The sequence below is a fragment of the Lathamus discolor genome, chromosome 3 (genome assembly GCF_037157495.1).
Source record: "Lathamus discolor isolate bLatDis1 chromosome 3, bLatDis1.hap1, whole genome shotgun sequence".
Classification (NCBI taxonomy): Eukaryota; Metazoa; Chordata; class Aves; order Psittaciformes; family Psittacidae; genus Lathamus; species Lathamus discolor.
In genome coordinates this window covers 46,909,186-46,922,601 of record NC_088886.1, presented here as the reverse complement: position 1 = coordinate 46,922,601, position 13,416 = coordinate 46,909,186, and the positions used below count along the sequence as shown (strand labels likewise).

Sequence of the window (13,416 nt, the reverse complement as noted above, 5' to 3'; positions counted from 1 at the left end):
GCTCTATGCTTGGGGTCTGCCAGAAGCTGTTGTTTGTGGATGGGAAGACATGCTAGTTGGGATACAAGGAGTTATTGATTTGACAGAAACCAGAGTTCTTTAAAAACAAAAGGAGGGAAAGAGCAAACCACCAAAAAAATACCACAAAAACACATACACACAAAAAAAGCCCACCAAAAAAAAAAAAAAAAAAACACCACAACAACACACAAAATTTAAAAAGACCCCAAAACCAGTAGGGAACAAGGACTTCCAACCACCTCCAAGCATAATCCAACACATTCAACTGTCTTAGGTTTCTTGGACAAGACTCTGACTCAGCCCCACACAAATACTTCTTAAACACTGCAGCTGAACAGTTCTGCAAAATATTGAGTAATAAGCAAATTGAACTGTGTATTTATAAATTAAAGCGCCACTAATTTGAGCCCTTAGGCAGCAGAAACCAGAAAAAGTGAATCAAAATCACATCCCTTCTTTTCCTTTGTATTCTTCCCCTTTCTTGGGCCTGCATATGCTAGTAGTTGACTAATTTACTCATAAGAATTTCTCCTTTACCCCTGGGGAAAAAAAAATATCTGCAATTACAGGGATATCTACTACAAGAATGCACACAGCATTTTCTTTCTTTATCCTGTATTTGATGCAAGAGGGACAGCCTCAAGAAAAGGCACTAGAAATTCTCCATAAACCACATCAGGAATAACAGTAAGGATCTGCTGAAAGGTCTTTAATATTCCTGAATCCATCCTACATTCCTTTACCTCATCTTCCCATTGCACTGAGCAGTTCAGCATACAGGCTCAGAAGAACTGAGGACATATTAAGACTTTTTTTTGGCACAGGTCCTCCCTCCCCTATGATTTCCCAGTGGATACTTTTCTCAGTTTGCTACTGAGAAAAGACTGTTAAAGTTGGGAGCTGGACTTCAGAGACTTCTAACCTTACTCATAGCTTAAGGGTCTTAATTTCTTCCCTTAGCTTTCCCCCCACTATCTTATTTTCCCAACTATCTCTTCCACTCCCTGCACCACAGTGAAAAAAAGGAAACAATATGCAAACACTTAAAAGAATATTTTTATCATTTTTCTTCTGGCTACTCAAGGCTTCTGAGCTCTTGGGACTTCTTTTATTTGCTGAGGTTGTAATAAGCTTTTTACAAAAGCTTACAAGCTTATTACAAGTCTGACATGGGAACATTCAACCCCATCCTCATAGCCTGGAGAGATCTGCCTGAATTTTCAGACATGCTGTTTTGTTAAACCATATTTTTCTTTTTGGAAGTTTTCAAGCAAACCAATTTAAACCTGGGATTTGGCCGAGAACAACCTTTTCAGGACAGGACAGACATGTTTCAAAATTCTTCCTGACTTCCCTAGATTTTTCATCATTATTCATGGACTGAAACAGTCCAAACAAATTTCTCCTGTTGTCCTTTGGGGTTAAATAGGAAGGCCATGTGCCAGCTGCTTCCAATGCAGGACCTCCTGTCCTGCACAGTCTCATACACCTGGGAGTACATCTTCAATGCGGTCTGACACACAAGCCTTACACATCAAATTTTGACAATTTGGGATGCCTGCCTTCAACACACAGCCCAGGAAGATTTGCCTTACTGGCCAGCCCCCATCAGCCAAGGCAGGCTCCTGGCCTTCTGCCTGCTGCAGGACAATCCTGAACCTTATTTAAAAACCCTTCACTGAAAGACTGAAGTAAACACCTCCCACTGTCAATCTGAAACAGGCTCCAAGCTGTTGCCAAAGTTCACCCAGTTCATCCAGGTCTAAAAATAAGCCTGATGTGGGAATCAAGAGGTAGTCAGAAAAGATGCTACCCACTTCATTCCTAATGCACTATTTGTTACACAAACTGCAACCACACTGCTCTGAAGCTCAGAAAGAGCCTTTGATCTTTATCTACACTGGGGAAAATATCACTTTTAGAATTCGCCTTCAGATTCAGTCAATAAAAATAGACTACAGAGCTTAAGGGCCTGAACTACAACTTAACGATGGTTTTAATGAGGTTTTAAACTGGACCAGTAAAGCACTGCATGATTGTGATTATTACTCTCAGCATGTGAATCTTTAACCTCACATTCCCAGAGTATTACTGGAGTGGGGGGTGTGTTATTTATTTATTTAATGGTCATCCTTTGAGACTCTACTTACGTTTCTGAATTGTATCTGATGAATGCACAAGACCAAAGAACTTTTCCCTTCCTGCTGCCGCTAACATACAGAGAAGAGCCTGATGCCATTGGAAGAGGCAGCAGAAGAGGTTGTCCTGGCTCCACACCACATCTAGGCTCAAACACGGGAGAAAGATTCAACCGTCCCTAACTGGACTCTTCAGAAGGAATTCCAGGGAGCATTTTAACTTCCTATTACACCCAGTGCAAATTATTCGCAATGATTCTAGCTACACATCTCGTGACTCTTCCATTGTGAGGTTTGTTGCAACACTTTCTTGTCCCCACAAAACACAGTGTAAAGTCTGTTTTCAGTTGTTTGCAGCTTTCAAAAAATTTGCCTTAGGAGCTGAAATGTTCTAAACTTGATCTCAGCCCAGAAGCGACTTCTTTTCCCCACTCCAACAAAACCGCTTAGAAACATGTATTTGGTTACCCTTCAACAGTGGGAAAGTGAGAAAATAGATGGTTAGGCAGTTTAAGACTCTTCCTTTCATGGGTGTTCAGAGAGTGCCTCAGGGAGTAGAAGGAAAGGGGAAGCATGGGGGTAGCGGGGTAGAAAAAACAGAACATGAGATGCAAGCACTACAAGAAGGGACTGAGGGAATAGCAAGTTGGTCCAGTTGTAATCAATTAAATAACTTCCTAGACAATGTGAAACAACTCTATAAAATCGGACCTTGCAGGTCCAGAGAGAAAAATAAGTTTTCTGGGCTCAGCTGGACTTAGGCTGCAAAAAAGCCAACTCTTTTAGATAATGCTTGATGGGGAAGCAGTCAAAGAGATCTTTGTGTATATATCCATATAAAATTTGGTATCTCTGATCTCTGTCATACTGCTACCAAAAAAGAAGTGTGACTAAGAAAGCTTGAATGCTGCATCAGTATGACTTTCCAGCCCTCTCAGCCTCAAGTCTCTTGGGTTTATTTTCTTTTCACAGGTTGTCTTTTATTTCATGCCCATCATAGGTGGCTATTTTAAGGAGCTATAGAGAGGTGCTGAATGCTGATAAGGCAAATCCTGTATCCCTTAATCCACTGCTAAATCACTCTGCCAGTCTTCAAGGGTACTAGACAGATGGAGTGCACTAGGAAACTGCCCATAGGCTGGTTACTTCAACCCCAGCTCATCTTTAATCCAGAAAGGTTTTGTTCTGGTATTTTAATCATTGATTGACTGGGAACTTTATTCCATGCTGGGTTAGGTAAAATATCCATGTCAGAGTTACTGGGGAATTTGTGAGGCTGTAGATCATAGGAGTGGTGTGAGACAGGATGCGTCTCAGGGGAACCAAGGAAGCCATAAGGAATGTAAAAAGTCACAGGGTTAAAGCCACATTAAGACAGCTGTTATGTTAATGAGAGTTGTGCTTTTCTTCTAGCTGTGGGTCATTGATTTAAAAAAACATGAACAAGATCTTTTTCATTTTATCGTATTTTTGCTCTGAAGCTAACATAGCCCAAAACATCATATCCTAGATCCCATTCATCTTGCTAACAGAACTTGTGCAAGAAGTTATTCTAATTATGTTTGTGTGTGGATGATTCCTAGGGTTTGATTTGGTCTTACCTGACAGAAGTCTATAAATGAAGCTGTTTTGCAAGCATTTCACTTAGTAAACATGTTAAGAAAAGAGTCATGCACCACTGAGTTTGCCCTCCAGACAAATTCATCTACACACCTGATTTTGTCACAGTCATAACAAACACTTACAAAAAATGTGTCGTGAAGTCTTCTGCAAAAAAAAACAACGTGTAGCAGGTAAAACTGAGAAAGTCTGGACCTTTCAAGACAGATACTCAATAATACAGCCATGCTGCTGTAGGTGTGCTTGTCTTAAAAAGTCAAGAGATGTGCTTTCTATTGCTGATTTCAGTTTGCAGAGTCTGAATAACTCAGGCTGAGCTTCAAATATCAAAACATCAAAGCAGAGTTTCACCAAAGCAGCCAAATTCACCTGTACCCTTGGTTAGATCACAAGTTATCATTCATTTCTCTTTCTCAGTTAGATCGCAAGCTACAGTATTTTGCTTGTTACCCAGTGACATATTTGCTTATGAATGCTTGCAACTCAGACAGATTTAAATGGGCATGCTTTTCCAAATGACTCTTAGAGATCAAGCAGTGAAAGAGCAGCAGATGATTCCACCTGCAGTATTAAACACTTCACCGGACATGCTGCTTGGCCATGAAACGGAGTAAGTTCAAGCCTGAACCTGAACTCTGGGGCACAGTTTATTTCAGAATTATTTGGTTGCTATTTGTCTGGTTTTGTACATCTGAAAATCCAGGTTCATGCTTCTTTTTTATTTAAATCAACTCTATGGTTTACTCTTCCAGCGCATTAGCTTCTTTTAGACAATCTGGTTCTACACGAAGTTGTGAAGACCTAACAGTCATTTGAGGGTTTATTTTCTTTCAAATTAAACTGACAGTGAGATTAAAAGAGATATTACAAGGTTTAAATAAAGTCAACTTCAAAAGCTAACCTAAAAGTAAACTGTAGATACAGCACCAGTAACCTTGCTCACTTGCATGGCTCTACAGACACATTGTCCTTTTTAAAATGTTTTCCTCTCTTCTATTAATGCCTGAAAGACCCAAACAACAACAGATGAAATCAGTTAAGTAACTATAAACTGGCACAACAGCTGACCTGATTACATGCAGAGTGCTGTCAAATGCATAAAACAAACAAACTGGGATAATAGACCTTCTTTTCCAAAGGCTCAGTATTGTATTCATGGTAGGTATGGAACAATTACTGGGGAAAACACAAATGTTTTTTTCAAAACAGTTGTCTTGAGCAGTTGAAAAAATCAATGTCCATGTACAGCAAAAACCCCTGAGCTTGTAAACGATGTAGCTTCACATTTTCATTCTACCCTAGAATAGGATCACTGCAGAATATAAAAGGAATGACATGCTAATAGAAAAAGAAATTCCCTTTTTTAGGCAGCTTTTGCATACATACCTGGACACGAGCCTCTGTGAGTTTGGCTCTTTGAGCAAGTTCTTCCCTAGTATAAATATCAGGGTAGTGTGTCCTCTCAAAAGCTCTTTCCAGCTCTTCCAGTTGCTCTGCCGTGAAGGTTGTCCTGCTGCGACGCTGCTTTCTTTTTAAAGGTAAATCTGGTTCAGAATCGATGTCAGAGCCTTCATCAGACTGGGGTGCTAATGCTCAAAAAAGAAAAAAATGAGACAAAAATTGTCTTTAGTTGAGAGGAAAACAAAAAACAGAATATTGGGTCAATCGATGATATGGAAAAGCTGCTTTGTCCCCACGATTCAGAACTGAGTGGGCAAACTTAATAAAAGGAAACAAATCAGAGTTAAATGTGCTCAAACAAATAAAGAGTTGTCAAAAGTTCAACTATGACTTTTTAGCACCTTTACCTGGGCCAATATTGAAGGACCTCTAGAAATCTGAGTAAATGTATTACTCAATTTCTTTGTTTTAATTCCTCCAGCAGTTTGCAAGTGTTTTAAAAACCTGAGTACAGCTTAGTACCAAGCAATACTTCCTTGTTCCATTTGCTGAACTAGGAAGCCGATACAAATACTTGTCACACACACACCAGTGTGAACACTGTAATTTAAACATTCAGACTTTATAGACTCAGATCCATGAGACTTTCCCTAGAAATCCATAACTAGAGTCTTATTGCTGAAATGGTTATGAGAGTAATGGCAAAGGTATGAGGAGCACTACTGGAGAAATATATTGTTATACACAAATATTTACTTCATGTCACATGTATTATTTGTCATACACTCTGAGCAGTATTGTAGATATTTGTTAGTATATCTCAGCACATTTAGACATCCCCCTTGTTTGGAAGTTATTCACGTGTCTTAGGACTGCCTAACATAACCTTAGAAACATAGAATAGAATCATAGAATAGTTAGGGTTGGAAAGGACCTCAAGATCATCTAGTTCCAACACCCCTACCATGGGCAGGGACACCTCACACTAAACCATCCCACCCAAGGCTTCATCCAACCTGGCCTTGAACACTGCCAGGGATGGAGCACTCACAACCTCCCTGGGCAACCGATTCCAGTGCCTCACCACCCTAACAGGAAAGAATTTCCTCCTTATATCCAATCTAAACTTCCCCTGTTTAAGTTTTAACCCGTTACCCCTTGTCCTGTCACTACAGTCCCTGACAAAGAGTCCCTCCCCAGCATCCCTATAGGTCCCCTTCAGATACTGGAAGGCTGCTATGAGGTCAGACAGGCCAGACAAATGTTAATATTAAATATAAAAGAAAATTTGAGATGCACATTGCACAAAGAAGTCCTGTAAGAATAACTTAGAGCAATAGTTTGACTTGACACTTCCAGTTACTAAATCAAGGAGATTCCAGCGTATGTGATGACCAGAGCTGAAATACACAGACTGCATGCTTCCTTCACTTAAGGTTTCAGCACAGAGCACAGCTACGTACAGATGCGCTGATGCTCAGCATCCAATCAACAGTCCAGGACGTGACTGCAAAACAGCCAAGGCTATGCTGGATCAAGGGTCCCTCACACCACATCCCAAATCGGTACTTAAGGAAAGTCAGCAAAAGACAGACCACATACAGCATTGTTCAAGACCCAGGAAGGGCCTACCAACTCTTGAGATCACCAGTTTAAAAACAAATCAGAAACCAAACTCTTTCTGGGTTTCATGGGCATGGAGAGAGTGAAATCACACACAGACAGACAGCTCCTGGCATCATTGCTTGTTTCCCCTGCACTCCCTGGCAATCAAGTAAATTCCAGCTACAGCCCAATCGTGGCTGAGCCCATAGCTATAGCTGTGAAGGCAGCAAAGCCCCTTCCAGCACCCAACCACATTCTCTTTCTCCAAAAACCATAATGAACTAAAAGAGTAGATTTCCAAAGCCAGCTTTTACTCGCATCAGCTGCTGTCCCAGGCAACAAGCATTCCTTCTTGTCTGAGTCTTCAAGGGAAACCACCTAAAGAGGGCAGACACTCCCCAGTGATGCTGAAACCACTTGTTCAGCAAGCGCTGCCTCTACTACTTCAATAATGCCAAATAAACTATTGATATAGTCATTGATTTAAAATAATCTTCTTAACATGATTTATTTGGCAGTAACTGAGAACACAAAGCCGAGAAGAAATCACTGTTTCTCAAGAGCCAGCTAAAACCCCCCACCATGTTCATTTCTAGCTATCTTGCATTTCCAATTTCACTCAAGCTGTTTGAACTAATACATCTAATCTGTTTACTTAGTGTTACAGCATGAGAAAGACAAAATGCTGTTTCAGACGATACAGATGAAGAGTTTATGAATTTGTCTACCAAAATAAATAAATAAATAAAAGAACAATTACTGCTAGACCAGAGACTTTTATGTGAAAGCTGTCTTCACTGACCAGACATCGTCAATATCTTGAACCCAACATATACAGAACATCAGAAGAACCTCCCATAAAGCTCACCACTGGTGTAAGTGTGAAAACATCAGACTCCCAGAGTCTTCTACTTGCATTTAATTTTTGTCCCAAGTAAAACTCTGGTTCTTGAGAACATTGTCCTCAAGAACAAAGGGGAACCAATACAAACATCCTATTCCAAACAGTTCAAGTTCATTCCTTACTAAACAATCTAGGGTATCCCAAAATGAACATAATGCATTGTCTCAATTACTGACAAATCCCAAATCTTCTCAGTTGGGGTCCCAAGTGACACCTGCCTTCCTCAGCAACCAAGTTACAGTCGTCCAGGATAGCTTCATGCTGCTGGTTCAAGAATAAAACCAGGATACTTAAAATCTAGTTTCCTTATGTTAGTCTCAGATAGAAATCATGGATTTTAAGCAGAGCAGCTGTGCTGACAAATTAGTCTAGAGGAGGAGAGCACACCAGCCATGCTGACACAGTCATAGTGGCTAGCATCACACTTTGACCATACCCGATTTGTGGAAAGATCTGCAACAGAGCTCAGGAGGAGAGAATTTCTGTGCCAAAAGTTGCCTTTGATTGTGCAGAATGAGGGCTGGTTGGTTGTTTTTTAAATCAAGTAGGCAAATCCCCAGATCTCAAGAGCTCTTACAGTACTCTCTTTCAGGCTCTGCATGTACGTATGGAACTTCTTCAAACATCTACAGTTATGACTATAAAAAGCCAGCTTAAATTGTCTGATTCAGAGTGGATATTTATCGTTAAGTTTCTTAAGTGAATTCCCTCACCAGCTGGTGGAGAGTACGGAGAAACCTATAATGATCTTTCTAAAAATGGTTTATAAGGTCTTAGCAAAATCCCATAACATTTCACCGCACCTTGCACCCATGCAGCAACAAGAATGCAGAACTGAAATGCTGACTTGATTTCATTTTTCATTTTAGCTTTACATTTCATTAAGCTGTACATGAAAGGCACAAGGGTAAACCAGTCATCAAAAGCTGAAGTATCTGAGAGTCCGGTACGATACATTTAACCAAGTGCAAACATTTAGAGAGAAAGTAACAAAATTAAAGTAGGGAGAAAATGTATATCAAATGAAATGGCTTTCATATCTGCCTGATTCTACTGGTGTTAGCCTTCATCAGGCCCGGCTGCTATGTGCAGCTTTATTGAAAACATTCAGTTCCTTTGAGTTCCATTGTCTTGTCTGATCTGTGATATTAAAATCAGAGAAATGTAATCTTAAATTATAGCTATGTGCCTGTACTACAAACCACACTTTTTATTTCTTACAAAGTCATCTTAAGTACTATTAGATTCAATGAAGCTTTTATTCTTATTTTTCCCTATTAAAATGCCATTGTTAGACATATATATACGTAAGAAGCTAATCAGAGCACTGGCTAAGCACATTAATTCGACATACCTCAGCCTTTAAAAAAGCAGTATTTGTTTTATATATGCTCAATAGCCATAGCACATTGCCCTTTGGTAAGCTGTATCTCATTAACAGATCCGCTGACTTTTATGATGCAAAAAGATACTATTCAGCACAAGTAAAGGTGGTCAGATTTTAGATAGCTTGTTTCTATCTCCATCATCTCCGCACACACACACACAATATGTATATCGCTAACCTTTACAGTTGTCCTAACAATCTTAATACTCCATCCCCTCAAGCTAAAAACAGGAGAAAGGAGGAGACTTGCCAGTGCCCTGGGAGATCTGCGGCCAGGTCCCCCAGTCCCTTACTGCACAGCTCAAAGCAGGAGAGGCAGCCAAAAGCACGACCAGTAACTGAGCGATGAAGTTTAATTCAAGAAGGAATTACAGAAGTAAAGAGCAATTATTTGTCTCTTAACCCTGTGTGACTTGAGGACACACTGCATGCCTGTTATCACCACGACATGCAAAAAAATCTCTGCCCAGTGTCGCAGGCATTCGGTCACCTGGAGCTCTGCAACGATCCCTTTTCTAAACACCATAAACAGACACAACGGGGCAAAACCCAAACAACAAACTAACACGCACGAGTGGTCATTCTGTGGGTTGTTCTTCCTCTCAGCAAGCCATTTCACTCGAATAGGTAGGTATCAAAAACGTGACAACCATTTAAAACCCATACGTTACCGCTGCAGCACAGCGCACCTGGCAAACGTGGGCAGAGGTTATCTTTTTAACACTACAAAGGCACAAGTTCTCTGGCAATCCTTCAGTCGCTGTGAAATGTTTAAGTAAAATATTGCACAGCCTCTTCCTATAAGTGTAACAGCCTGGGGTCTGCCCTAGATAAATTGTCTGGCCACGGATCTTGCTAAAACAAGACTGAAAAAGCCAACATACAAAGGCAGAGGGGGTTCTGATGGTGGCTTATTTGCTGGCTATCCTTCCCAGATCTTCTCATTTCTCTAGTTACACATGGTTAATTCCTCAGGCTCTCCCCCTCGTGCCACATCTCTATTCCTCATGGCCGTAGCCAGGGCATCCCCAGCCCTGGGGGAGCGCCGGGAGGCAGCGGGTACCGCGGGGCTGCCGCGGGATCCCTTTCACGCCATGGAGAGGCAAGTGACCTGCCTCGTGTTTACTCGGGTGCAGGCGAGGAGGAGTGCAGCAGGGCTGCCACCCCCCACACAAACCCACAGCAAATGACAAATGACACTTTCTCTTTGTGATCTTTGGGATTTTTGTTGACTTATTTGGAGGCTTTTGTTGGGTCCTAAGAAATGGCCTGTGGCTGAGGCCTATTCGGCCGATTTCCACGCTCCATCTGTGGTATCCATCAGCAAGGCCTCTGCCCGCATTCAGGGCTCTGACACCTGCCTGGCAGGATGCGGGAGGCACAAAGGAGGCTGCCGCGGACGCGAGGGGGGCGGCGGGGAGGGCAGCCAGGGTGAAGGGGATGCACAGCAGGGGTTAATCCCAGCCATCCCCTCCCCAAACCTCCGCACCTGGAGACGTCCCTCCAGGACTGCCCCTCCCGGCCAGAGGTAAGGGGGCTCAAACGCAACCCTCCATCATGTTGTGGATGAATTAGAGAGGAAAGGGAGGGAGAGGGAAAACTGCCCCAGGATGTGGGCCGTCAGAGTCACCCCAGGCGCTCGCTAAATAAACCTCCGGCGCTGGCTTGCTGCGAGGGCTGGGAGCAGCAGTAGGTGGCCAGCAGTGCATTCCTCCCTGGATCCTTGTTTGTGTTGGGGTAGGCTTTCAGCAGCTGGCGATTTAACAGTCAACGGACTAGAAACACATCAGGAATCCTTTCTTTCCTCAAACTAAAGTCTACAGGAAAAGAAAACAACATCTTTTATTTCCTACTGACAGCCTCCCTCCTTTTTCCCTCTGTAAGCAGTCCCGTTTAGGAGCAGGCTCATATTTGCATACAAAATGTAATGAAGACTCTGAAGCCAACCAACTACCTCCCTCCCAACCCATCGTCCCTTGCTTTTGCTCTATTTGCCTGGGGAAACATGACTCCAGGCTTGCCTCTTCTCCTCCTCCTCCTCCCAAAACCTCACTGTCACAGCAAGGAGCCATTAAAAAGAAAATGGGCCCTGCCAGGTCTGCGCTAATCAAAACAGGACAAATAAACTCTGACACTCAACAACTCCCCGAGTGCCCACCGCCCTGGGTGGAGGCTACAGATTAGTTATGAATATGGCAGGCAGCAGGGGACGCACTCAGGGGGTCTGCAGTCACCCCTCAGCCACCTGTGAGCTGTGCCACAACCAAACGCTGTGATTATCCAAGACAAAACAGGCTCCAAAGATTAGAAGAGCACCCCTAAATTTTAGGCTGTAGTGCTCCAACCAAAGCAATTTGGACTCAGAGCTGCAATTTTATCCAATTCACTGTTCGCTTTCCCTGCTTCACTGTCAACAAGGGAAGAGGATAGAGAGGACCTTCAGGCATCCCCACTGTTACCCTATTAGGTCACAGGCCAAAATTTGTTAGCAGTTGGACTCCTCTTCTTTGACATGTAAATCTAATTTCAAGAAACAAAGAACAAAATAAGAAGCCACAAAACATTTCTCAGTGGAGTTAAGATAAAACATGTTAATGTAGCTGCACACTCTTCCCTGTTAAAAGGGAAAATTTAGGGTCAGCAAATATTTAAGAAAATTCCCAGTTTTCCTAGAAAGCAACAGAACACCTATGTTAAATATGCAGAAGTAGTAAAATTGCTTTTAACCTCTTCTACCATCATTTTGACAGTGACGTATCAAAAACTAAGAAACAAAACCAAAAGGCAAGCCTCTCTTCCAGACATGAATATTGCTCATCCAACAAGGATTAAGTCACACTTCAATTACCCCTTTGAAAACCGCTGCTATTTGCAAAGGGCATAGTTACAAAAACATTGTAAATGGCTTTTTTTAAAACTCCACAGGCACTTTACAAAAGTCTGAAGTGAGAGAATGAGAGAAGTGGGGAGAAAATATGTTGCTGTTTAAGTAAACTGATTAATAAGAGGAATTAACCGGTTACTGGAACTGGAAAAGAAAAACTGCATCTCTTAAGCTGGAATGTCAGCACAGAAAGGGAACAACCACCACAACAGTGATAAAAGTGATCTTGAGAGAAGTGGATGGTATTTTTATTTTGTTTGGGCTGATTCACATAGAGAAATGTGCTTTGTACAGCAAAGTGAAAAGGAAAACAGTAGCTGCAGTAAAAGGAAGTGGCCAACAGTGACTTTTATTTACAATTACCAAGAGACAGGCTATTATTGACCATATGTGCCACAATCACCCTCCTTATCATGGGCTGGCCATCATGTCCATTGGGAGCTGTTAATGAACTGGGTAATTGAGCTGCTGACATGTGTTACCAAAACAAAACAATAGGAAGAAGAGACAAATGAACATTTTATTTGCCAATCAGAGTAGGTTCCGCTTTTCAGAGAACTGTGCCTAAGTAAGTGGCTGAATACATAAAACAGTGCATTGAAGGCAAGCAGATGCATGCACAATAATGGTTAACTGACAGCCTATGGCCCATCTGTGCTTAACATTTTGTTAAAGAAATTACTTGACTTGCTAAAGAGACAAATCGTACAGCTGCCCCAAGTGCTGCATTATAAGAGATAAATCATTAGCTAAACTGTTTCATGCTTAAAATGACAATGCATATTAACAGTTACGCAGGGACATTTTGTCAGCACAGCTTGATGCAGTTATAACTTACAAAAAATGTGACAGCTCATAGCTATTCAACGATTTCAACATAGACGAGAATGACAGCACTGTGAAAATAATTTCACCGCACAGACAATAGACAATTCACAGGCTCTTCTTTTTAAAAATGTATTTAATTTTTTTTGAATGATGAAATAATATGGAAAGAAAAAAAAAATGGCCAGTGTCTAACTGTTCTGCACCATTAATCTGCTAGCATGTACTTCATTCAAAGCCACAGAGCATCAAAAAGGAACACATTCCATTTTAAATATCAAAGCCTGCATCACCAGCCCTAAGAATAAATGGCTAATTCTCAACTCTGCATGAAAGGATAAAGAATTTCTAGAGTGAAAGGAAGGGAAGAGGAAACTGCAAATACAACTACAAAAATCTCTTCTTATTCCCCCACCTCCTTTTCCAAGAAGAGATTTGTTTTGTTGATACAAGTAACATTAAAGTACTTAACAGCTTTGCATGTGGGCTTGATTCCACTCCCAAGTTTCACTGCTGTAAATTTGCTCTGGGAATTATCAGCACTATTATTCTTTCACATTGAAAACTAAACATAAAGGAATTGCAGTTACCGCTCAGATCCTATTGTATAGGTAGTACACACAAATGTGTG

General features: G+C 41.5%; 1 protein-coding gene across 3 annotated transcripts in view; it reads right to left on the bottom strand.

Annotated features, from left to right (window-relative positions):
- The window catches only part of LOC136012148 (paired box protein Pax-3), a 65,734-nt gene that overhangs the window by 21,352 nt on the left and 30,966 nt on the right, over nucleotides 1-13,416 (bottom strand). For 2 of the 3 annotated variants that reach the window (XM_065675027.1, XM_065675028.1), the window contains exon 2: nucleotides 5,166-5,371. In XM_065675027.1, the coding sequence (XP_065531099.1) occupies nucleotides 5,166-5,371 (206 nt within the window). The remainder of the gene's footprint in view (nucleotides 1-5,165; nucleotides 5,372-13,416) is intronic. The other variant, XM_065675029.1, reaches the window with a different exon arrangement.